The sequence below is a fragment of the Anabas testudineus genome, chromosome 5, assembly GCF_900324465.2.
Source record: "Anabas testudineus chromosome 5, fAnaTes1.2, whole genome shotgun sequence".
Classification (NCBI taxonomy): Eukaryota; Metazoa; Chordata; class Actinopteri; order Anabantiformes; family Anabantidae; genus Anabas; species Anabas testudineus.
Window position 1 is genome coordinate 8,224,972 of NC_046614.1, and position 22,336 is coordinate 8,247,307.

Here is a 22,336-nt window from a genome sequence, read left to right on the forward strand (position 1 = left end):
TTGATAAGAAAAAACAAAAAACAAGGTTGGATGTTGTTTTTCTAATGTCAGGACACCAGAAGCTGTCAGAGCTGTCTCACAAAATAAAGCAAAGATTTGAAAGTGTCTAGAGTAGTGAAAAGGCGCAGCAGGTTTTTAATTGTCCTCATCTGTGAGCTGGATCAAGCATTTGCTATTAATAGTTTCACTTAACTTCCAATGAATCTATAATATTGAGAGTTTGATTTTTGAATTAAATTACAAAAAAAGTCATAATGTAATTGTTTAGAATTTGCAGGTACATCTCAAATGTTTGTAAAATATGTCTGCCTGATTTTTCTTGGTACCACCAGCCACATGTGAACTTTAAAATGTTGAAAGTGGCCTGATACGGCTTTGTGTTACAGGATTCATATGACCCATTGATCCAAAGCCTTCCATAGGTAATCCCACAGCTGTTTATATAATATGCATTCAGGATCCATTTAGTTTTTTGGCTGAAAAACTGGGGTGACTGGTTGTAAATGGGAGACAAATGACTTTGCATATTGTTGTGTGCATCGCTTTTTTAGATGAATTAGGTCATTTTCTTAGTTGCCTCCTGCAACTATAACAGTTCACGATACATATGCATATGTACTGTCTGTATCTTTAGGTAGTATTTTGTAGTACTTGAGTATTTCTGTGTACAAACCTCTACTTCAGCACATTTGGGATGCAGATGTGTTCTGGTCAGCCTCCATCTGAAGCTGCAGCCCTGTGAACGTGTCAGCTGTTCTGACTGCAGTGAGTGTGCGTGTCTCTTTAAGAGAGCCCGGCCCCGCCCCTTACAGTAAGTAGTAAACATCTGCGCTTCACTTCTCTCTTTTCCTTTTTCTCTTCTGTCTCCTCCACACGATCACTTGTTTCACCGACATGGCGCAGCAGTTTGTCAAGGCGAAACTCAAAGGAGACAGGGTGGTGCTGTTCATTAAGCCGTCGTGTCCTTACTGCACTATGGCCGAAAACGTTTTGTCCAAGTACAAGTTCAAACCGGGACATTTGGAGAGCGTCGATATAAGTGGACGCAGCGACATGGACAGTCTGCAAGACTATTTCCAGGAACTGACCGGATCCCGCACGGTAAACGCGACAGGAGTGTCAACTAATCACTTTGAGTGGCATGAAAAGTCTGAAGAGTTTGTGTGAAGTATCCGTGAAATGATATCTTCCTTAAAGAACCAAAAGAAAACCAAACAAAGGCGCAGTGTCATGGTTTTCATTAACTTCCGGGTCACGGTCACATTAAAGAGCACGAAAGAAATCAGCAGCGATGTGTTGCACTGTTCAGTTAAAGGTTGCACAACTCGTATGATGTGTGTTTAGTGTGGATGTTGGACCGTCTCCACTCCTCCTGTCTCTGAACACTGAGAGGTCCTGCCAGTGGGTTGTTTCGGGGTCCTTGAGGCTCCTGCTGCAGGATCAGTTTGGGACCAATCCCACGTCTTCCCAACGTGGTAGATAAGAAACAAAAGGTGTCTGCACAGCTGATGTAGTGAAGTTTATGAAAATGTGTTGTGGGCAAATTATTAAATTAAATAGTGCATTGATTTGCAATGCAGCCGATGATGATCTGATGGAGACATTGTTAATCAGATGTTTAACAACATGCATTATCACATTGCCTACCCTTGCGTATCCTTGGTATTTAAAAACAGTAGTTTCATATTTACCACCTGCTTCATGTGCTTTTTCTTGTGTTGATGTGATCGCAGGTCCCTCGTGTGTTCATTGGTGAGGAGTGTGTTGGAGGTGGCAGCGACGTGTCGGCGCTTCACAACAGTGGTGAACTGGAGGGCATGCTGCAGTCTATTGGAGCCCTGCAGTGACCTGCTCCAGAAAAAGGTACAGGACGCTGCACAGACACACACACACACACACACACACACACAGTGCATCTTTCATACACTTTGTCTCACACACATTCATATAAAGTGAAAGCCTCACAGGCGTCAGGATGTGCCGTGAGTGTGACCCTCTGTGACTATAACAAGCTAATCTTCCTTTTATTAAACTGTGATAGTCACTTAATGAACCTGTAGCACAATGTCCGAACACAGCACACATGCATGGAGTCTGTGGTATATTAATTCTAAAACACATCTTTATTTAAAGTCAGACTCGGGGTTATCTACACTCCGCACACCACTCGCCCTAGTGGAGGCTCCTTTGTGTTTTCACATACTGGGTGTAGATGCAGCACTGGGGTCCACTTAGTTTCACAGTCGAGAGTTTCAGCTGCTATTTTCCTCATGTAAGATCAGACTGGAGTGTATGAGAAGACTTCTTACTAGACGCAGGTTTTCACTGCTGTGATGCAGCATCGGGTAAATATAGTAATATAGTTGTACCTCTACTTGTAGCGATATCGCCTGTACACTGTTGAAATCTTGTGAGTACTTGAACCTGCTGTTCTTCTTCTGCCACAACTACATATAAATAAATGTACATACTGCTGGTTGATTATTATTGACTGATAAAACAAAATGGCCAGAGTAGAATGTCACTATTGATCTTTGATTGAGCTTTCCTTTCATTAAAGGTTTGACAAATGAAGTTGAAGTCTTCCTGCACCTTTTTTTTTTTTTTTTAAATAGTGATTTATTACACCTTTTAAAGTAAACAGCAGTGAAACATTAGACTGTCAAACTATACGGCCCGGTTATCTCCATTCTGAAAAGACAAAAAAAAAAAAAAAAATCATAATGTCCACATACTGTTTAGTTTACAAAAATAAGTGCAGCACCAATAAATCATAATCTCATTATGATTAAAAACAACTTCTCAAAATAAAAAAATAAAATAAAAATTGTGTATCCAGCCAGAGGCATTTTGGTTTTTAGTGTACCAACTTATCGTCATGATATGCATGTTTTTTTTCCCAACTTCTGCACATGTAAATGCTACAAAGGGCTTTTGCTTTTTTGTGAGACAGAGACAGACCATTACTGTTGTTATTGCAAATATATAAGTAATAGTTTCAACATTATTTCATATTAACCTGCAAAGGAAAATAGTAAAAAGTCCATCTTACATGTTTTAAATGAAGGTTAAAAATCCACTGATTATTGATTATTGTACTCTGGTGCACAGAGCACTTGGATTGGATGCGGGCTATGAGTAGTTTGAGATTTTATTTTCAATCCATGTCTCAGTGAAAGTGAGATGGCCTCATCTGACACAATCTATGACCAAAATGTATTCCACCTCACATGGTAATGAAATCACTCCGGCTCTGAGACCCTCACTAATGTTGAATTATAGATCTGAAAGAATTGATATTATTAATTAAACTGATCCTGCTTGAATGCTGAACACAGTTTGTTAGATTACAGATGAAAACAAGAAAGACTGTGCTACCAGCAGCGTCACCCGTCGCTTTCTCACTCTGCGCTCGGTGGTAATGTAGGTCACCACTCAACTGAAAAACTCACTGAGCTACTGAGGAGTTAGAAGCTCAAAGGTTCTTTCAGCTTAAGAGATGCTGCTTGTCTACATGGCCTTACTCTTTAGATCTGACAGGGCAGCATGTGCATCAGTGGTGAGATGGAGCAGCCGTGTGTCCAGCAGTTTCCTTCCTGTGTATTCAGCCTGAAGCCGCCTGACTGCAGTTTGACATGGTCGGTGCTTGATCCTGGTTTCCAACAGATGTGTGGTCATTTGTTATATCTCTACTTACAATGCAACCATTTTGAGTCCTCTTCAAAATCCACCATTTTCCATCAGCTAGTAGAAATAGTCCTCGACAGAGCCTCTAGCTACTGGACAGACAGTCATTTGATATTCATACTGGGTTTAAAGGATCAGTCGTTCTGTATTGCCAGTGTTTGAATAGTCATTATGCAGAGGACACACATTATTTCTTAAGCGGCAGAGACCTGCTCACCAATGCAGTCCTGTTGGTTACAGTCTTTCAACCTTGTCCCTCAGAGTCAGCCCCATCATTGTTTCTTCCTCTTCTACTCTATTCTCACAGGTGTAGGTCACATGACTACGCAGCGGGACTTGCGTAGTTTGCGTCGCCGCTGCTGGTACTCGCTGAGCTCCTGCAAGTAGCCCCGGGACGGCCAGCGAAGCCTCTCCACTTGCTCGCGCTCCTCATCTGGAATCAAATAAACGCAAAGATGTAACACAAACACGGACAGTGAAAATGTATCGCAATGTTTACATGAACGCAATGAAAGGCCTTCAGTACCCGTCCAATGAGTCTTGTGTGTATGACAATAAATTGTGCTGATTCTGAAAAAATGTTGCTGTTAATGAATCTGTCTTCAGCTGCTTTCACTACACTACTGATACCAATTAGAAGAACTGTAGCTCCGTTGGTAGAGCAGTGAGTTATGAACCTGAGGGTCACATGTCTGACCCCTAGCTCCTGAGCTTTAAGGCAGGACAGTATAAAATACAGAGTGTCTATAACCATGCTTGAGCCCCACACCTATAAAGTGATCGACTCACAAGGTGGTTGATAATGTTTCATGTATAATTCACGATTCATTAGTGTACACTGTTAGTACACTTCGTGTATTCTGTGCAGTGTTGGTCTTTGGGGAGAGAAACAAGAAGCCTGACACTCAGCGTTTATCTGAAACAGATGCCGCCTAACCTACATATCTGAAACTCCCTCCACAGCAGAACCCAGTTACATTTTGCTATGAGTGATCAGCCATTTTAGTTTGCATAACCATCATTTAGCCATTAAGGCCCATTTAAAATGGTCAGACATTTGTTTCAAAATTCACACACTGACCTGAGAGCTCCAGGAAGTCAGGCTTGTGACTGAAGATTAGGTAGTTGTTGGCAATGAAGTGGAGGAGCCAGATATACAGCTGCTCTGCATTGTGACACTGTCAATCAAGTGAAACACACAAAACATGCCGCATTACATTATCTACTGAGAACTCGTGCTTTTCAGCAGATTGTCATCTCGTGCACATCGAGTGGTGCAGCAAGCTGAAAGATCAATATCAAGAGAAATGTTAGTCTGTGTATTTCATACTAAGCATTTGTATTTTGTCAGCGGATGGAGGTGTCATGTAGCAGAGCAGTGCATGGTTCATCTCGTTCATCTTCATCTTCTCTATTAACCTTTATCTTTTTAAATGACTTCAAGTGAAAGGGTTTGTTTGGTTTCATAATAGTAATAATTTTGGCTTTAACTGTATGTAACGTTGCACTGACCTTTGCTCTGCGGAGTAGCCGCACAACGCTGATACCTGTGGATGCCAGCTCTCTACTGGGCATGCTCTGAAGGTAAGCGCACACACAGACCTCACACAGGTGCTGCAGTCGTTTCACCTGGTACATCTCAGCACAGACAAGCACGGCCATGGCCTGCAGAACACTAGCTGGATACACAAACACACACAAGGCTGTGTGACATCCTGTACGTGCACTGTGTGTTGAACATACATCACTACTGCAAAACAATAAAAGGTTTCCAACTGTTCCCTGAAGGTGAGAAAGTGTGTGGGGTTTTTCTTTAATGGAATTGGAACATAGGCACCCTGAAGCTTGAAACAAACATATAACATTTTGTGTTTCTGTTTCACACAAAGAATTGAAGACTACTACTGAAGCACTAAGCTCCCTCTTGGCCTGACACTTGCTGTATGAATAAATTATGCTTGCATTGCCTTACATCAGTCACATAAAGTATAAGGTAACACAACCTGTAGCTGCACAAACATAGTAAAGGGTACGCAGATCTGGTTGAACGCTGGACCTTCAATGAAAAAAAAGTCAGGATTTAGCTAAATAAAAACTTGTTAAACTCGAGTTGGTGGAGATCAAAACAGAACAGAAACATGATCCCATGTAAATGCAGATGGAAAGACTCGACTAAAGCTCGAGAGCCGAACCTCTTTAAGAAAGCAAAGCATTTTGCTCAATCCAAGCTCTCGAATTGCATTTTCACGGAGTACTGTCAGTCTTATTATGTAATGTGAAAATGTCAGAAAAACACTGCACCTGATGTAACCTGACTGCTGTCACTTATATCAGTCAAACGCCACCTTCAGCATCCTTCACTGTCTCTTCTGAACACTGATTCTCTAACTCCGTCAGCTGAGCAGCTGTCGTTCTGTTTGGTTGCACAATCGCCCAAAAACATACAAATGAGTCTTCTACTATCACGTGCAGCAGTATGTCCGTCACAAAGTAGTTATTGGAGTGATATATCCTGATTGTGTGATATCCCTTTTGATTGCGTTGCTCTTGTTCAAGTTACCTTGCTGTGACCTTGAGTGTTGAGGTGTTACGTAACGGTGCAGCGGCTGCAGCCTCTGGAGCTGTTTCATGGCTTTCGTTTTAAATTTCCATGGCTCTACCTGAAGCTGTAGCTCTGAAAACAGCTTATTTAGCCCTCTTCGCAGGTTTTCCTGGTTTACATTTTTTTTTAATCAGAATATCACATGCCACAGAATAAGGGGATCATCAGCTGCAGAGATCTGCTTATTCATAAGACTGTTCTGAAGCTTTACATTGTCTATTCAGCAGTTCATTATGTAACAATACTGGAAAGGATGATGACAGCCAATGTTATAATTAATGCAGTAATTCCGTAACTATAATTTAGAGTAATATGGCTATATCTAATAATTAAGGAAAAACAGCAGATTTTAGTGCTTTCTGAATATGTAATTATCTACTAATCCAAGCAGCTTTTCCTTTCTGCTGTCATTCAAACTGCTTTATGTCTTTTTCCACTAAGGGGTAGAAAAAGATTTAGTCCACAACCCCCTCAAAATATATTTTACATGATATGTATGAAATCTGCACAGAGCTGCATCCGTCCGTGAAGCTTTCATTTTTCAGGCACAGTTAACTGTTTGAGTGTTCAAATAAAAATGATGCAGCTTTAAGTCTGTGTGAGGTGCTGAACTGATCAGTCCCATGACCAGAGAGAATTAGCAGCGTGTCACAGCACAGTGTCTAAGTCAGTGAAAGAGGAAAACAACAACAACAACAACAACAACAACAACAACATGTCTGGGGGCGTGTTTGGCACCATTAAAAGCAGACGAAGCGGTGATGCCACGGGTTGATTTTGTCATCACCAAATCTAATTTAATTTTAAGCTCAGTGCTGTTCATCGCACGCCTCCTGAGACTGACACTGGCAGCATGTTACAGTCACACAGATGGTTGATGGGACTTGTCATCTGTGCTTTTGTTTTGGGCAGCGCTTACTGAGTAAGGCCTAGAGAACTCCCTACTGTACCACTCTCAAGTGTTTTCTGATTTGGGATAGCTGCTAATTTCCACGATAAATCACAATTACATCAAAGGTGCATTGTTTTTCAATAGGTCGTCTTTTTATTAGTCAGATGCATGGGATGAAAAGCAACTTTTATCTCAACTAACCTTCTGTTTCAAGCTCTTGTCTCCAAGCTTGTCTCTAATTACAGGCAATTGAGTGCGTATACTGAGTTTCCCAGTGAAATCAATCACACCACCATACAAAACCTGCTACAGGATTTAATGGGTCCTTCGATAAAGAGGAGGGGATGGCCTTCACTACTATATACTATGCTAATCCTGTGTTTGGTCCTCTTACAGAAGATGTGTTCTCTGTTTAAAGTATAATCTGCTGTAGAGGTATATGTCTGGGTTGTGTGCAGTAAACTCACCAGGACAGCAGGAGTCAGTGTAGAGGTACTCCAGAAAAGACAAGAAGGTATCTGAGGAGACTCCGTGGATGGGCACCACTCGACTCCGGGCCTCCGCGTACTTCCCACTGAACATGGCCGCCATGACGTCACAGCGTGCCACCAGCACCGCCCTATGGGCTGGCAATACACTCCCTAGGACAGACAGACATTAACCTCTAGGTTTAGAATTTCACAGTGGCGCCTGGGAAAGTCCCAAAGATGTGAGAAATTACAATGACAGAGAGAATTAAAAAAACATAACTAATGTAGGCTCCTATATGTCAAACAATGATTTGACTGATCATTGAAGTATTGGTTACAAGTGATAATCCGTCATAATAGGCCTTACAAATTACGAGGTAGCAAGTACAGCCTGGGCACAAGATATAATTAAGTATAATGTATAAATAAGTGCCACTGTTAGCCAATGACAGCTCCCACCACACTCCAGAGATGCACAGAATACTCTTCTCTGTGACCTTCAAGACTTGAACTCACAGCTCAGATGTTCAAGGACAAGAAAATCTCATTGCACTGACATAAATATTGATAAGCAGAGGATTTGGGCATTATTCTGGATTTCCCTGTTTTATCCTTTAATAGAGAAAGAGCTAAATACGGCGAATGGAAATGCTTTTTGGCAAGATGAAACATGACAGGAACGGAAGGTAGTGCATCACGCTGACCATTTTATCTTATTTTGTCTTCAAATGGATGACCGTGCCCGGGACTGAGATCATAATTTAATCACAGCTAATAAAATGTGACCGTCTGCTGCTGTGGGGTAGTGCATGCATTTGCGAGTATGTACGTATGCCTAACAAATCAGCATGAACCCACCTTGCACCATAAAGATGACGTCCGAGTAAAGCGGAGAATTGAAGAGGTTGACAAGAGTCTGGGGGCCGAGCTGGGCTGCACGCACGCTTGGGGTGTCCCTGAGGCCCTGCACAGACACAGACACACACACACAGAAACAGGAAACAGGTGGGGAAGAAACCACAGATTCAGACACAGAGTTAAGACTCCTCTGCAGAATGTCAGGTACAAGTTTCCAGCACAATTGCCATTCTGCGCATCCATCCCACCACCCCTGTGGAATACAAATGGCTCTCTGCCAGTCTTGCTTAGCACTACCCAAACATACTTGATCTGCAATGCCAAGAACAACATGATGGAACTGGCTAACACAGAGAACAGACTGAGAACCAGAGGGCCGTCCAAACTGTCTGTTTATTAACACATTCCTGCTCATTTAAGCCGTTTCCTGACGCATACTACGGTGCATGTACACAGTATGTCCAGTATACTGCGAAGTATCCCAAGTGGAATTAGTTGCATAGAAAAGGCTGTCAGTCTCCTTTTAGAGTGAATGTGCACGTGTTGCTGTGTTAAGTCCACAAATGAGTGTCATCAAAGCATCCCATTACCACTGCATGACCTTTCTCGGTCAACTGAAGCACAAAGAACTCCATATTCTCACACTGCTCTGCTGCAGAGGGAGCAATCAGCAAACACAGGGTCTTCAGTGGAGACAGCAACAGAATAAAGCCTCTTTGATTTTGTAAATCAATGCAAAGCTTATGGAAAATAAAATTCTGCAGGTCTCACATAGTGAGACAGCCCAGAGGTGTTTGCAGAGGACGAGATCAACTCATGACGGGACATTAGGGTGTCTCATCCTGTTAAAGTGGCCCAGCCGTCGTGTCAGCTTGTCTCAACAGCGCCTTAGGTAGAAGACCTAGTTGTATCCACATGGGTTGGTAGACCAGGCACACTGCCAAGGGCTTGTCAGACGCAGCCATGTCATATCTGCTGATCTCTCTCTAAATGTTAAAGTCTGCTGCCTATTACATGGGGCCACCTCACGTTCTCTAAATAGATATAACATATCACAGATGTGGCAGTGCAGGTTTTGTCATCGTGTTGGATTTCATGGTTGACGTCCATCATGAAATATTCACATATGTTGTGTTGCACGTCTGCTTCTTTGAGAGCATCCCTTGTTTTTTTTCGCGTTAACTCCCACAGTATGTGAGAGGTGACTGTGGGGAGTAATTATGTAAATATGCTAATTATAGCCACATTATTACTGTGCTGTTTCTAAACAAGCTCTTGTAAATTAGGCCGCTGTTAAGTCTGCAACTACAAAAACACGTGTTTTTACTTTCAAAGAACAAGAAAGTAGATATTTTGTGTGTATATATATATATATATATATATATATATATATATACACAAAATGTGTATTAAAGAAAGAAACACTAAAGACCTCACCCTGTCTCTGCCGATGAGAGATCGTATGCGATCCATAAGCTGAGCAACAGCCAGCGAATTCTTCAGCTTCTCCTCAAGAGCCTCCTGGAGGTGCTCCCACTCCCACGCTCCTACAAAACATCCACAAAAACACTGAGTCTATGGACCCACAACAGTGGGGCTTACAGAAACACAGAGGCAAACTCTTTTGTAGCTGGCGCAGTGATCTGACCACCCACGTACCTTACACCAAACATTCAGTTCCCGTTTCTGACAAAGGTGGCTTGTTCTAAAATTTGTCTGCTTATATAATGTAAGGCGGCCATGGGTGGGACGCCCAGTGCGAGCCTGTGAGGCTGTACTTCAGCTAAATGCTAATTAGACTGGTAACATGCTCACAGTGATACAGTGCCTATGAAAAGTATTCGCCCCTGTGGATGTTTTATCCTTTTAATTGACATTATAAATCAATCCTGCTCAATAAAAGTTGGAGACTTTGACAAAAACATTTCAAGTTTCAACAAAGTAATGTCAGCGAAATACAAATAATAATAAAATATGTAAGGTGAAATCAGTGTTTGCACTACAAGGGAACTAAGGGCATCACGTTTTGAAATACAAACAACAAACAGGACAAAAGGAATTTAGGCTGTGACACAAAGTTGATGTCAGAAATGATGTGAAATAGAAACATTCAATATGCAGCACTGCTAGAAAACACTGTTAGTGCTTTAATTCACTTTAGAAAGCCCACACAGCCCTAAAGCTTGATTGGTGTAGAGCAGTGCGTCTTACCGGGACATTAAAAATGCTGTGGAGGAAAGAAGGGAGCTAGACGGGACAGGATTTAGTTCATCATTAGTTCATAATGACTGTATTTCGGCAGATAGAGGGATTACCTCAACACCCAGTGCCGGATAATGGCACACAGCACAGACACCTCATAGGCAGTGTGAGAGATTAGCTCAGGAGCTTAGTGCTGACACATGATGTAGCCAGACACCAAAAACCAGCCATCGCTGAACCTAACTTATGCCAAACGCTAACAAACACAAAAACCAGTAAAGAAATAAGGTCTGGATGACCACAAACACACACAGATTTATTACATGTGCTAAACATGCATATAAACACACAAAAGCAAAGCGGTGACAAATTCAGCAGTATTTTACACAAGGAGACGGAGTCTCACCGTGTTAACATCACGCGGGCAGAGTCACAGCCTCTGCGACTGTCCACACACACACTCAAGTGACAAAAAACCCCAAGCGAGGAATAATCCACGAGAGTGCCGCTGTGCGTTTACACAGACATGATATTGTTATGGAAATGTGTTCTGCTTAGCCACAATAAAAATGAGCTGCAACTGACAAATCACTGGAAGTGCTCTGTGAGCAGAGGATGTTTGTCCTGTCAAACACTGGCATAATTTACTCACAATGTTTCTGTGGGCAGAAAGGGCACGTAACCACGTAGTGTGAGCCAATAAAAAAACACAACAACATATTAATACAGTATGCACACGTATGAGAAGGGTTAGGGTTAGGACGCACTACGTTGAAGATTACCATTAGTCATTTTTTTCCACAAGACTTAACTGTGTCTCCCTGCAGTGTTTTACGGAAACGTGACATTCGTATTCAACTCGGCACGTGCACACAAGTTCCTCTTCCCGCTGCTCTCAACTAAACACACACACACACTAACAGTGTGCTTTAGTGCCCATCTCACCCAAACGCTCTCTCTCCATCACGTTATCTCACAAAAATACAGAAAAGCAGCACCTTGCACTCCACCCCCTCTCTCACCCTCACGTCCCACCACTCTTGTTTTTCACCCTAGTCACAATTTTCCACTCGTTGATTCCCCCATCTTTCTCATCTCTTACTCTAAGAGCAAAAAAAATAATAAAAAAAAGGTCCACACGGGGACTTGTAGATGCATGTGAAAATATACGCTGCTTTGTCCGTGTTATTCTTATTCATACAGTCACTCACAGAGATTCAGTCTAACCCTATAATCTTCCTTCCTTCTCCGCTCACCCTTCACCAGTGCCTGTGTTTGTGTGTCTGCCTCTGGTGATAATGTGTGTATGTGAGTGTGTGTTTACATGTCTGTTCATTCAGTCTGTCAGCGCTGCTCACATACATGTTAAGAGGCAGCCATGAATCACATGTTAGTCCAGCTTTTTGCCGTGAGGACTCCTGCATGTCCAGCAGCCTGTGATGAAGCGCTGGCATGCCCTGGCGCTGTGATCTAACATGCAGCAAGCACAGCACTGCAGACTCTAAGCCACGGACTCAGAAGATTTTCATTGCGGCATTCAAGTCACAGAGTGTATCAAAAGTCTGTTCAAGTTAAGGGGGAACATTTTGGATAGAAGCTTCACAATTTACAACATCTGCAAATGTTTTGGCTTCTGTTTTCATGCCTGCATAGGCTTGTATTCATGTTATTATAGGACTAAAATGATTTTAGATGACAGTTTTACCACATTTAAATACAAGGCCACTGTAATAGGCCTCAGAGACAGATTCCACCAGCTAATCCCATTAGCCATCAAAATGATAGACGTTCAGTTTCTGCAAAGACGTTGCTCAGTGTACCAATTCGTCCTGGCTGATGTCCATGATGTTTACCAGAAGTGAGCTGGATAAAAGAGATAAGTGGCCTGAGGCATCGAGTACAAATGTGGGTTAAGAAAACAGTGCAAGATCACACTGCTAAACAATGAATGATCAGGTCCCAGATTAAAATATTACAGTTGCTTACTATCAAGCACTTTCAGTTTGATTTCTGTTCCCCAGGGTAATGGAACATTGGACGAGACCCAATCAGAGGCAAACTGTCTTCTGCTGCCAGGAGACATTAATCATCCCATCTAAATCATTCGGAAAAAAGTCAGTGCTGTTGGGGAGTGGAGTTCCCACACTGTGGTTGTCAATCCAGCTCTGTTATCTGTATTTAAACCCCAGTCATAAAGTGCACCAAGTGTCAAAGTTAATAACAAACAGGAAACATCAATCAAAACTACAGTGAAAATTCACATCATTTCACAGAAGTCATGTAGTGTGCTGGGAGTACAGAGGCATCCTAGCTGAGTCCAGATTCTGAGTGTTGGCCGCTGTTTTGGACACACTTTATATCCAACTCTCCACTTGCTATTTGGCACTTTCTGTGCAACTGATGCCAGTTTCTGGTGGCACAAAACAAGTTTGGGCAACCTCACTCTAGTGAAATCACAAGGTTTAAATTAGTAGGGTTAGTTGTCCTGTTGTTGTGATTTAGGTTTGTGCAACTTTTAATGCAGAAGTAATTTAGCAGCTTTTACCTACTGAGCTTGTATGTTTGGGGTCATGAGCAGATCCTGTCTTTCTCCAAACTTTAGCCTTTCCATCACTTTGATAAAGGTTCATCTTTGTCTCACCAATCAATAAAACTTTGTCTCCAATTTTTGAGGCTCATTTCTGTACTTTTTGCCAAACGCCAGCCTGGCCTTCCTGTTCTTCTTGCTAATGAGTAGTTTGCATCTTCTGGTGTCATCTGTACTTTTGTTCATGAATTTTTCTGCGAACAGTAGATTGTGATACCTTCACTCCTGCTCTCTGGAGGATGTTGTTGATATCACTAACAGTTGTTTTAGAGTTTTAGGATTTTTCTTTACAGCTCTCACAAGGTTTTTGTCATCAACTGCTGTTGTCTTTCTCAGTCCAACTGTTACGTCTGTTACTTCGTTCACCAGTGGTTTCTTTCTTCTTCAGGGCATTTCATGTAGTTGTACTGGCTATGATAAATGTTTGTGCAATGGCTCTGATTAATTTTCCATCCTCTCTCAGCTTCACTATTTCCTGTTTTTCACCCATAGACAGCTCTCTGGTTTTCATGGGAACTATGTGACATTTTTAACTAGTTTCTGGCATTTTGGTCATAATTTGCCACGAATTGCATCTGCAATTTTACTAAAGGAACAGTGGGTGTGGAAAAAGTTAAATTAACTACATATTTAAACACTTTTCCCAGTTGTATGTGTGTTTCTTACCTCTGTAAATGAACATAAGAGTCTCCCACAAGCACATACATAGGAGGGGGTCCTTCACTACCAGGCGAGAAAGACGTCCCGTCAGATGTCCCTCTGATCGTGGCATGTCATCAATAATCCCCCCATCCCAGGTGGAGAGCAGCGAGTGGGGGCCGCCATCTCGCTCTCTGCAAACACAGCGAGACTGTGGACGTTCCCTATGCAGCAGAGATCAAAGTTAGAACAAAATGCTATACAGTGGCAAGAAGACAGGAAGAGCTGAGCTCCCTCTGGCTACAGGCTCAGGTGGCGAAACAGCTCATTAAGCTCCATCCTGTAAGTGAGCTGATATCTCTCCTACCTGGTCTTAGGCCCAAGAAGCAGCTGTCTGAAATATGGGCTGACAGCACACAGCACAGCCGCATGCGCCCACCCCAGTTCCTTCCCAGACTCCCCGGCGTAGAAAGCCACATCGGCGAACTGCACGCCACGCTCCAACAACCACTGCATGTCCTGGGAGAAGCTGGACTCCTCCACTCGAATAGGTGGAAGACGAGCTGAATGGAGGAAGGACAAGGTAGCAAAAAGGGTGAAAAGGAGCACAGTAATGGTTCGCTATGTTCAAAGTACCCCAGGACTCTTGTAACTTATTTTTCCATTTACTTCTACTTGTGATTTCCCCTTTTTCTGACCCCCAGGTATATGGATAGAGTGATGTTGGCAGAAACAGTGTAATAAGGCCTTTTAGTCATGAAGACAGAGTAAAGGGAGACCAAGGTCACGTTATGCCCTGCCATGTTTCTCCAGTTAGAAAAAGTGCTTCTAGACATGTTTGTCTTTCCACTAAAGACAGACCTGAAAAGACAGAACCTGAGGCTGTGGCACTGGATTGTGGTCTAGTGAAGAAACAGACAAGACCCTTGTTTTAACCTTGAGCACTTCATACCAAAAACTGAGACTTTACAGCAGTTACTGTATGTTATATATGTATGTTTGTTAAATCCAATTTACAGAAAAGAGCCTTTTCTAAAAAACTTTTTCTAAAAACTTAAATGTATGAATTATTAATTGGTTTTAATGCTTATTTATCTGATAAAAGTACAAAGAAAACGTTTACACTATTGTCACTCACTAATCTAATAGTTTTTTGTTAATGTCTGCCACACATTAAAAAATGTTACTGTGGGAAAAAGGGTTATGAAAATATATGATATATTAACTAAAATATACACAGTTTTAAATGATTCCATAATTAGCAGGTTAACTTGTAACCGCTGAGGGCATAATGATTGACTATAAAGAGAGCTTCCAACAAATCCTCAGTCTGTGCAAGGGTCGTGGCTCAACACTTTGTGCCAAACTTTGGGGGGACCATCCATTTAAATGAATATTTCTCACAAGATTGCAAAGAATTTAGTTTTTCCATCTCCTACACTACATAATATTATTTTAAAAATTCAGCGACTGGCAGGAAGTCATGCGTAAAGGCCAAGGGTGGAAACTACTGTTAAAGGTGCGTAAACTTTGAAACCCCAGGTGTTGTTGTCAGACACTACTGTCAGATAAAGACAGCGCAGACAGAAACAAAGTGCAGCATGTGTGATGGTATCATTTAGAGAGCGAATTTTTTGATGCTGGCATGTAGGCTTCATTGTGCATGTGCTACAACAGGGTGGCTTTGTAAACACGGAGTGTGTTTGCTTGGTTGGCCCCGCAGCACATGGACAACGGTGACTACGGACTGTGGAGCAGCTGGATGATTGATTTGAAGTACTCCACTTGCAAAAACTGCAACAATCAGTTTCCTCAGTACTCAAACTGAGTTAGTTTTTCTTTTTTGTCTATGCAAAACTCTAACTATTGTTTTCATTGATTCGGATATGCTGCCTAAATGTCTCCTATGTCACAAATCATTGTCCTATTTCATTGTTGCTATTATTGTGGCTTTGTGGCATTGTGCTTAACACACACTGCATCTAATCACCGCCATAATCACCCTATTCTACTTTTTTATGGCAACTCAGATTGGCCAGGAAAATAGTGCTGCTTTTGAATCAGTGGGTGTCATATTTAATGCAAGCTGCACCATACGTAGAGGTATGTCAAGCTGGACAGGCACCAATAAATCCTCCATCACTACTGCCTTTTTCTGGCAGGACTAAAATCTGTCACTGCCTAAGATTTAGACACACAGCAGCAAAGTGGTCAGATCAATATTTAACACTAGTTTAACAAGGTCGTTTGTGTTAAATATGATCAGATGCTTCCCAGATAAAAACATGGGAAAATGGCATACTGAAATAGGAAGAAAGCATCAGGAGCATAGCTGTTAATCCCTTCTCACTGGACTCACTTTTCCAACATTAAATGATGCTCCTTGATCTTTCTGTGTTGTGGGAGTCGGGCTTTCAGCCAAATTAACTTTAATTATGTAATTTCAACACACAAAAAGCTTTCAGCTTATAGCAATATCCATCAATTAGGTTTGGCAGATTTAATCATGCTGTCTTTTAGACAATTAGTAGAAAGTGTTCCACAGTCTAAAAACGTGGAACATTAAGACACAGGACCAGTGCAGTCTATTACAAAGCATGTGAGGTATGTTTCTTTCACATTTAGTTCAAATTTTGTGTTTCAGTGAGCTTTAGTTTGTTTAGATCATGATCAGCATGCTCATTTATCCCTCCCCTCATAATTAGCACTTTGTGTTCGCAGAAGCTGATTGGTTTCTGCAATAAATCTTCATTCTTGGTGCTAGTAGAAGATACAAACTTTTAACATGAGTTCAATCTTGTTTTGAACCTTAATTCGACTTAAATAGTCTCTAATTAACTGACAAAGGTTTGATTATCAATTCACCTCTTGAGTAATGTTTTTTTTTCAGTAAACCATCTCCGTTTCCATGTGGAAAAGAGAAAAGAGTTGTGAAAACATCTTTGTTTAAATAGAAAACTACATATGCTTGAGTTTTGGACAGCTGATCAGACAGAACCACAAAGGTCACCTTGAGCTGTGAATACTGGAATGCCCTGAAATCTGAAAACAGTCTGTGATCTGAAATCAATTAATTATTTTGACATTAACTTTTTACACATTAATAAATGATGATAATTATTTGTTGCAGCCCTAAACTAAAATGAGCACAATAATGACATTCACTAAACTGAACTCAGTTGTTGCTGTGTGTGACGCTGAAGAGAGCTCAGTCTAAAATTGATTCAAACGTCAGTGAATAAAAGTAGTCTACCTAGCTCTTTGTCTCTCCTCTCTTTTCCACTTTGGAGCAGAGAATATTGATCCAGATAAAACCTTTGTGCTCAGCTCTTTTTATGGCTATAGACTCAAGAAGAAACAATCCAGTCAGACTGAATGTTTACTGTAAACTGCACAGTATGTGAGCAACTCTAATTGGTATTTATCATAAATTTAAAATGACATTCGCCATTAAATAAAAACCATTTAAAATTTTATGAAGTTAAATATTCTGTTTTGTCTGAACCAACAGAAAATAACTAAATTTCATTCAGAATAAAATATAGTAGTACGCCTCTGACCTGGTTGCTCTAAGTGAGGGGGACGAAGCTCGTTCACTTTATTTCCTCGTCTCTTCTCTGGCCTCTCCTTAGCTTTGTGTTTCAGACACTGAATCATGAAGTACTCCAGCTGAACAACAGAAAAAGAGAAGTGAATAATAAGAATGAAAGAAAAAAAATCACCACAATGTGCTCCAACCACAGGAACAGCAAACGTTTGACTCCACCGCTGTCATTAAAGTTGTTTGATGATGGTTTGATTCCTGTATGGTGTCACCACTCACCACGCTGCCAAAGTAGCGTCCCACAAACACGTGGTTGAGCGAGGGCAACTCCAGGTAGGTGGCCCCCAGGTCCCGGGACAGCTGCAGACCTTCGCTGTGAGGCACACAGCTGCTCCAGTCGGACGCACACAACGGACACGTACAGGGAGGGCCTTCATCTACACACACAGATGATAATTAAACTCTGAAGTGCATGAACACAACAGAGCAGAACAAGTAATGTACTTTAGCTGGACTTAAACACACCCGGGACTTTTGAGGAGCTCAAAACTAAACGAAAATCAGATCCCACAGCCACCGGCGGTTTTGTGGTGTAGACATGTCGTGGAAACGAATTCATCCAGTCTATCTATGAGTAGACAGCCAGTAAAGGTTCATCAAGCATATAAAATATTGCTGTTTTCTGTTTTGTTGTGACTGATGACGCTGGCTCCTGAAATGAGGAATATGCAACATAAATACTCTTCGTGAGATGAAATGTGTAAAATCTAGAGTGGCACTTGTACTGGGACCTGTCATACTGTGGCATGTGAGCATGCGGACAGACAGAAAATTAGAGGGATTAGCTTGAAGGACAAAAAAAACTCTCCAGAAAGACAGGAAGAAGGAGGAGAGAGCCACGTAGAATGAGAGGGACATACGGCTAAGTGCTGAGGCATGTGATAAAATATACTGTTAGCATCCAACATTCATGACACAGAGAAGGAGGTACAGTGTGTGTGTGTGTGTTGTGAGAGGCAGAAGAAAAAGGAGTGTGTGAGCATCTGACAGGCAGTGACTTGGCATATCAGTGTTATGTGTGTGCGCGAGCGTACGTGCACTTGGATTAATCTGCCTGTGCTGCTGCGTTCAGCGCGGGTTTAATGGCTGCGTTAATGCACGTACGGCAGCGCTCTCTCTGTCACAGCTGTGCCTTAGGTGGTCTAAAGTCGAGCAGCAGGAAGTGCTCCGAGCACAGCCGTCATTCTCTGCAGTCAGGAGGGGATAATATGAAAATACTCACGGCAGCCACAAACAAAAACACAAACAAAGGCTCCAGTTCGCAGCTACTCACTCCCTCTCTCTACCTCCCTCTCCCAGCGAAGACTTGACTTCGACTGTGATCATGCTGCAGCAGAGCTCTGACAGGATCTCAGGCGAGCTAAAAATACAACTTGGTACATTTGATAGACTTGTTTACAGAGTCTGGATTCGACGAGGGTCAGTGTGTCTGCAAAATGGTATGCACACTCACTGAGCTGTAGGTATGCATGTGAGCTAATGCCTAATGTGTTAACCAGCCTCCGGTAATGCTTGCTACACCCAAGTGCCCCGGTCCTACTTAAGGGATAAACTATTATTATAGTGCACTTTGGTGTGTACACTTGCTCTGTGAGCTGTGAAAATGTTCAAAAAATATGCTGTTTGGTGCGTTTCTGGCAGGGAAGGGTGTGAGCTGACAGCCTGAAGGCAGCCAAGAGGAGATTTAGTCATGAGCATCCTCCTCATTGCTACAAGGACACACTAGAGGACACAAAAATCAAAACAATTGAGGCAACAGGAAATGAACCCTAAACTCCCAAGTATCAAGATCAGTGGCTGAGGGTGTTTGTTGCCTCTCAAACTCCACTGTTCACATACAACACGTTGTCAGACGAGCCATCAGTTGTCGAGGCGCTGTTGGCAAAGCTACGCTCACTCCGGATCTAACAAAAACAAAAGACAAAAGTGTCCTCACCATTCAGCCGTGCTCCGACAGCAACCAGGATGACAGGTACACCCCAGTGCCTCAGGAGCGGGCGGAGTCTTGGAGCATAGCCGTTTCTGACCTGCTGAAAGGCCAGCTTGTCAGTGACTGAATATTTAATGACCAGGATGTCTGCCTGCTCGAGAACTTTCCGTACGCTGGCCCAGTCGCTGTCCAACAAGTCCTGGAAAGGCATGAAGAAAGACAACAACAACAAACAGTAACAGGTCAGAGGGGGACACACGTATGAGAAACAACGTGCCAAGCTGTGCCACGAATCTCACCTCACGTAACCCTCCTCCTCTGAGTCTCCCTAAGTGTACAGTAAATACCTCAGTATGGCTCATGAGACTTTAGCCCCAAGGAAGTGTGTGAGGCTAGCAGCTCTAAAAGAAGCCCGATTCATACTATTAGACAGGAAAAAACACTTCAAAGAGTGTTGAGCAATTTGAATAAAAAGACAAAAAGACGTGAAATTAGACTGACAGACATTCCCCAGCTCCACCCCTGACAGAGCTAGACAGCCCCATTATGAGACGCATACAATGCTGCTCCAAAACCATAACAGCGCTCTCACTTCAAATTCCTGTGCTATTAAGAACAAAAGTTCTTTCATCGGTTCTTTGTTCAGTGCATGTTAAAATAGCATCCTCCGAAGAACAGACATCCTTTATGCCTGCAATCAGTGCAGGAAGGCAAGTGGCCTTGGAATTTGAAATGTTGTACAGCTGAGGAACAGAAGCGGAGTTGGAAGTGAACAGCATATCAGTGACACTCTTTCTCAGTCACAATCATCAGAGTGACACCACTTTTTTTTTTTATTATGACCTGTTTTTGCCACGTTTGTCTGCAAATCAAGTCTCATTTGCTCACACCAGCAGGGAGGACTCTAAGGATCACTTCCAATGTGCCCAGTGGACACATGGGTGAGGAAAATGTGTCAAACTAAATATTGGTATGAATCTGTGACACACACTCTCTGGTTTCCCCACTCTGTCTCACACACACACACACACACACACCACCACCACCACTCTCTTACCCAACTGGGACAGTCCCGAACCACCACAGTAACGTCTCCAAACACACGCGAGGTGTACTCCATGAAGGCCGGGTTGTGCAGGCTGCTCTCCAGGTCGCAGGGTCCCACCATCGCTCCGTGACCCAGGTAGCTCCACAGCAGGCCTCCCTGCAGCTGTCCCTGCCCCATGATCTCCTCCCCGGGCCCGACTCCTCCGGGGCACTCGCTGCCCAGAGCCACGATGTGGATGGACCTGTAAGCCAAACAACTTGTGGTTGAGAGTGAATGGAGGCATCGCAAGGCCAGATGGAGATCCAGGGGTAACACTGAGGGGAAGCCGGTCTTCGCTCTGGTCCTTATTATTCATGTCTATCACGGAGACGGTGCATCACCGCTATGTCACTGAAAATGACTGAGAGGAAGCCTTTCCTACACCTGGGTGGGTATAATATTTATATTTATCAAGTAGAAACACTGTGGAAAAAGAAAGCATGCACCCGGAGCAGGGTCCAGAGGAACTTACATTGTGCTGTTGTTCCGCTGCTCTACGCTGTGGAGCCCGTTCCCCTCCCGGTGCGTGTCCGCGCCAGTCTGCAGTCAGACTCGGCTTTTTCCGCAACGAGCCGCGGCTCCGCTCCGTCGTTAATCCCTCTCATCGGTGGCTGGGCCCCCGGGAGCCCGACAGCTGGGGAGGTTCGCAGTCGCTCGCATTTCCCCCGTTTCTCGCTACTCATTCATAAAAGCGGAGCCATGCCGATACCCGTCCCGAACCGACCGCAGAGGCGCACGACGACCCGGCCGGACCGGCGGAGCAGCGGAGTGTGTCAACAGCAGCGCCCATGGACGGTGAACGGACGGTGAACGGACGGTGAATGGACGGCGGGAGGCAAACAAGTTGTCAGTCAGTCGGTGGAGAGGAGAGGGTCGAGCCTCGGTCCACAGCAAAGGAATGACGTCGACACAAAGAAGAAAGTGTCAGTGGTAAAAAAAATAACAACCGGACAGAGAGAGAGAGAGGGGGGCTGGGTGACAACAGTGTCTGAGTGACAATGTCTGAGTAACAACATTGTCTAAGTAACAACAGTGTCCTTATTGCATTTAACACAGAAGGTGAAAAGTAGAGAAGACAACAGTGTCTGGGTGACAACAGTGTCTGAGTAACAACAGTGTCTGAGTGACAGTGTCTGAGTGACAGTGTCTGAGTGACAACAGTGTCTGAGTGACAACAGTGTCTGAGTATCAACAGTGTCTAAGTGACAGTGTCTGAGTAACAACAGTGTCTGAGTGACAGTGTCTAGTAAACAGTGTCGGAGTGACAACAGTGTCTAGGACAACAGTGTCTGAGTGACAAGTGTCTAGTTAACAACAGTGTCTGAGTGACAACAGTGTCTGAGTAACAACAGTGTCGGGTACAACAGTGTCTGAAGTATCAACAGTGTCTGAGTACAACAGGTCTGAGTGCGAGTGCTGAGTGACAGTGCTGATGACAGGGTCTGATGACAGTGTCTGAGTAACAACAGTGTCTGAGTGAACAACAGTGTCTGAGTAAGCAACAGTGTCTGAGACAGTGTCTCGGAGTAACAACAGTGTCTGAGTACAACAGTCTGAGTACACAGTGTCTGAGTGACAGTGTTCCTGAGTACAACAGTGGTCGGAGTGACCGTGCGAGTAACAGGGTCTGATTAACAACAGTGCGGTGAGTGACAACAGTGTCTGAGGACAACAGTGTCTGAGTAACACAGTGTCTGAGTAAACAACAGTGTCGGGAGTGACAACAGTGGGTCTGAGTAACAACAGTGTCTGAGTGACAGGTGCGTGTGTCGTGGTGG

At 43.1% G+C, this 22,336-nt stretch overlaps 3 protein-coding genes across 5 annotated transcripts in view; 2 read left to right on the plus strand and 1 right to left on the minus strand.

Annotated features, from left to right (window-relative positions):
- Nucleotides 1-822: 822 nt before the first annotated feature.
- On the plus strand, nt 823-4,278 carry glrx (glutaredoxin (thioltransferase)). Its single transcript, XM_026347610.1, has 3 exons — nt 823-1,101; nt 1,734-1,863; nt 3,995-4,278. Exons 1-2 carry the CDS (start codon nt 895-897, stop codon nt 1,845-1,847), a joined length of 321 nt encoding a protein of 106 aa, XP_026203395.1. The 5' UTR covers nt 823-894; the 3' UTR covers nt 1,848-1,863; nt 3,995-4,278.
- rhobtb3 (Rho related BTB domain containing 3) lies at nt 3,995-21,168 on the minus strand. 2 transcript variants are annotated; one of them, XM_026347600.1, is made up of 13 exons: nt 21,031-21,168; nt 20,529-20,760; nt 19,478-19,670; nt 17,761-17,918; nt 17,498-17,606; nt 14,305-14,500; nt 13,965-14,161; nt 9,947-10,056; nt 8,510-8,615; nt 7,649-7,822; nt 5,200-5,366; nt 4,769-4,865; nt 3,995-4,120 (listed from the first exon to the last, which is right to left on the minus strand). In XM_026347600.1, coding segments are annotated over exons 1-13 (1,860 nt in total). In that variant the 5' UTR covers nt 21,033-21,168; the 3' UTR covers nt 3,995-4,001. The 2 variants fall into 2 exon arrangements, with proteins under 2 accessions (XP_026203385.1, XP_026203384.1); XM_026347599.1 differs by lacking the exons at nt 3,995-4,120; nt 5,200-5,366 and having other exon boundaries at nt 4,465-4,865.
- The window catches only part of nudt2 (nudix (nucleoside diphosphate linked moiety X)-type motif 2), a 14,902-nt gene continuing 13,341 nt past the window's right edge, over nt 20,776-22,336 (plus strand). The window contains exon 1 of one of the 2 annotated variants that reach the window (XM_026347607.1): nt 20,776-20,946. The gene's annotated coding sequence lies outside the window, so the exon portion shown is untranslated. Of the gene's footprint in view, nt 20,947-21,414; nt 21,482-22,336 lie in introns of those variants that run through there. The other variant, XM_026347608.1, reaches the window with a different exon arrangement.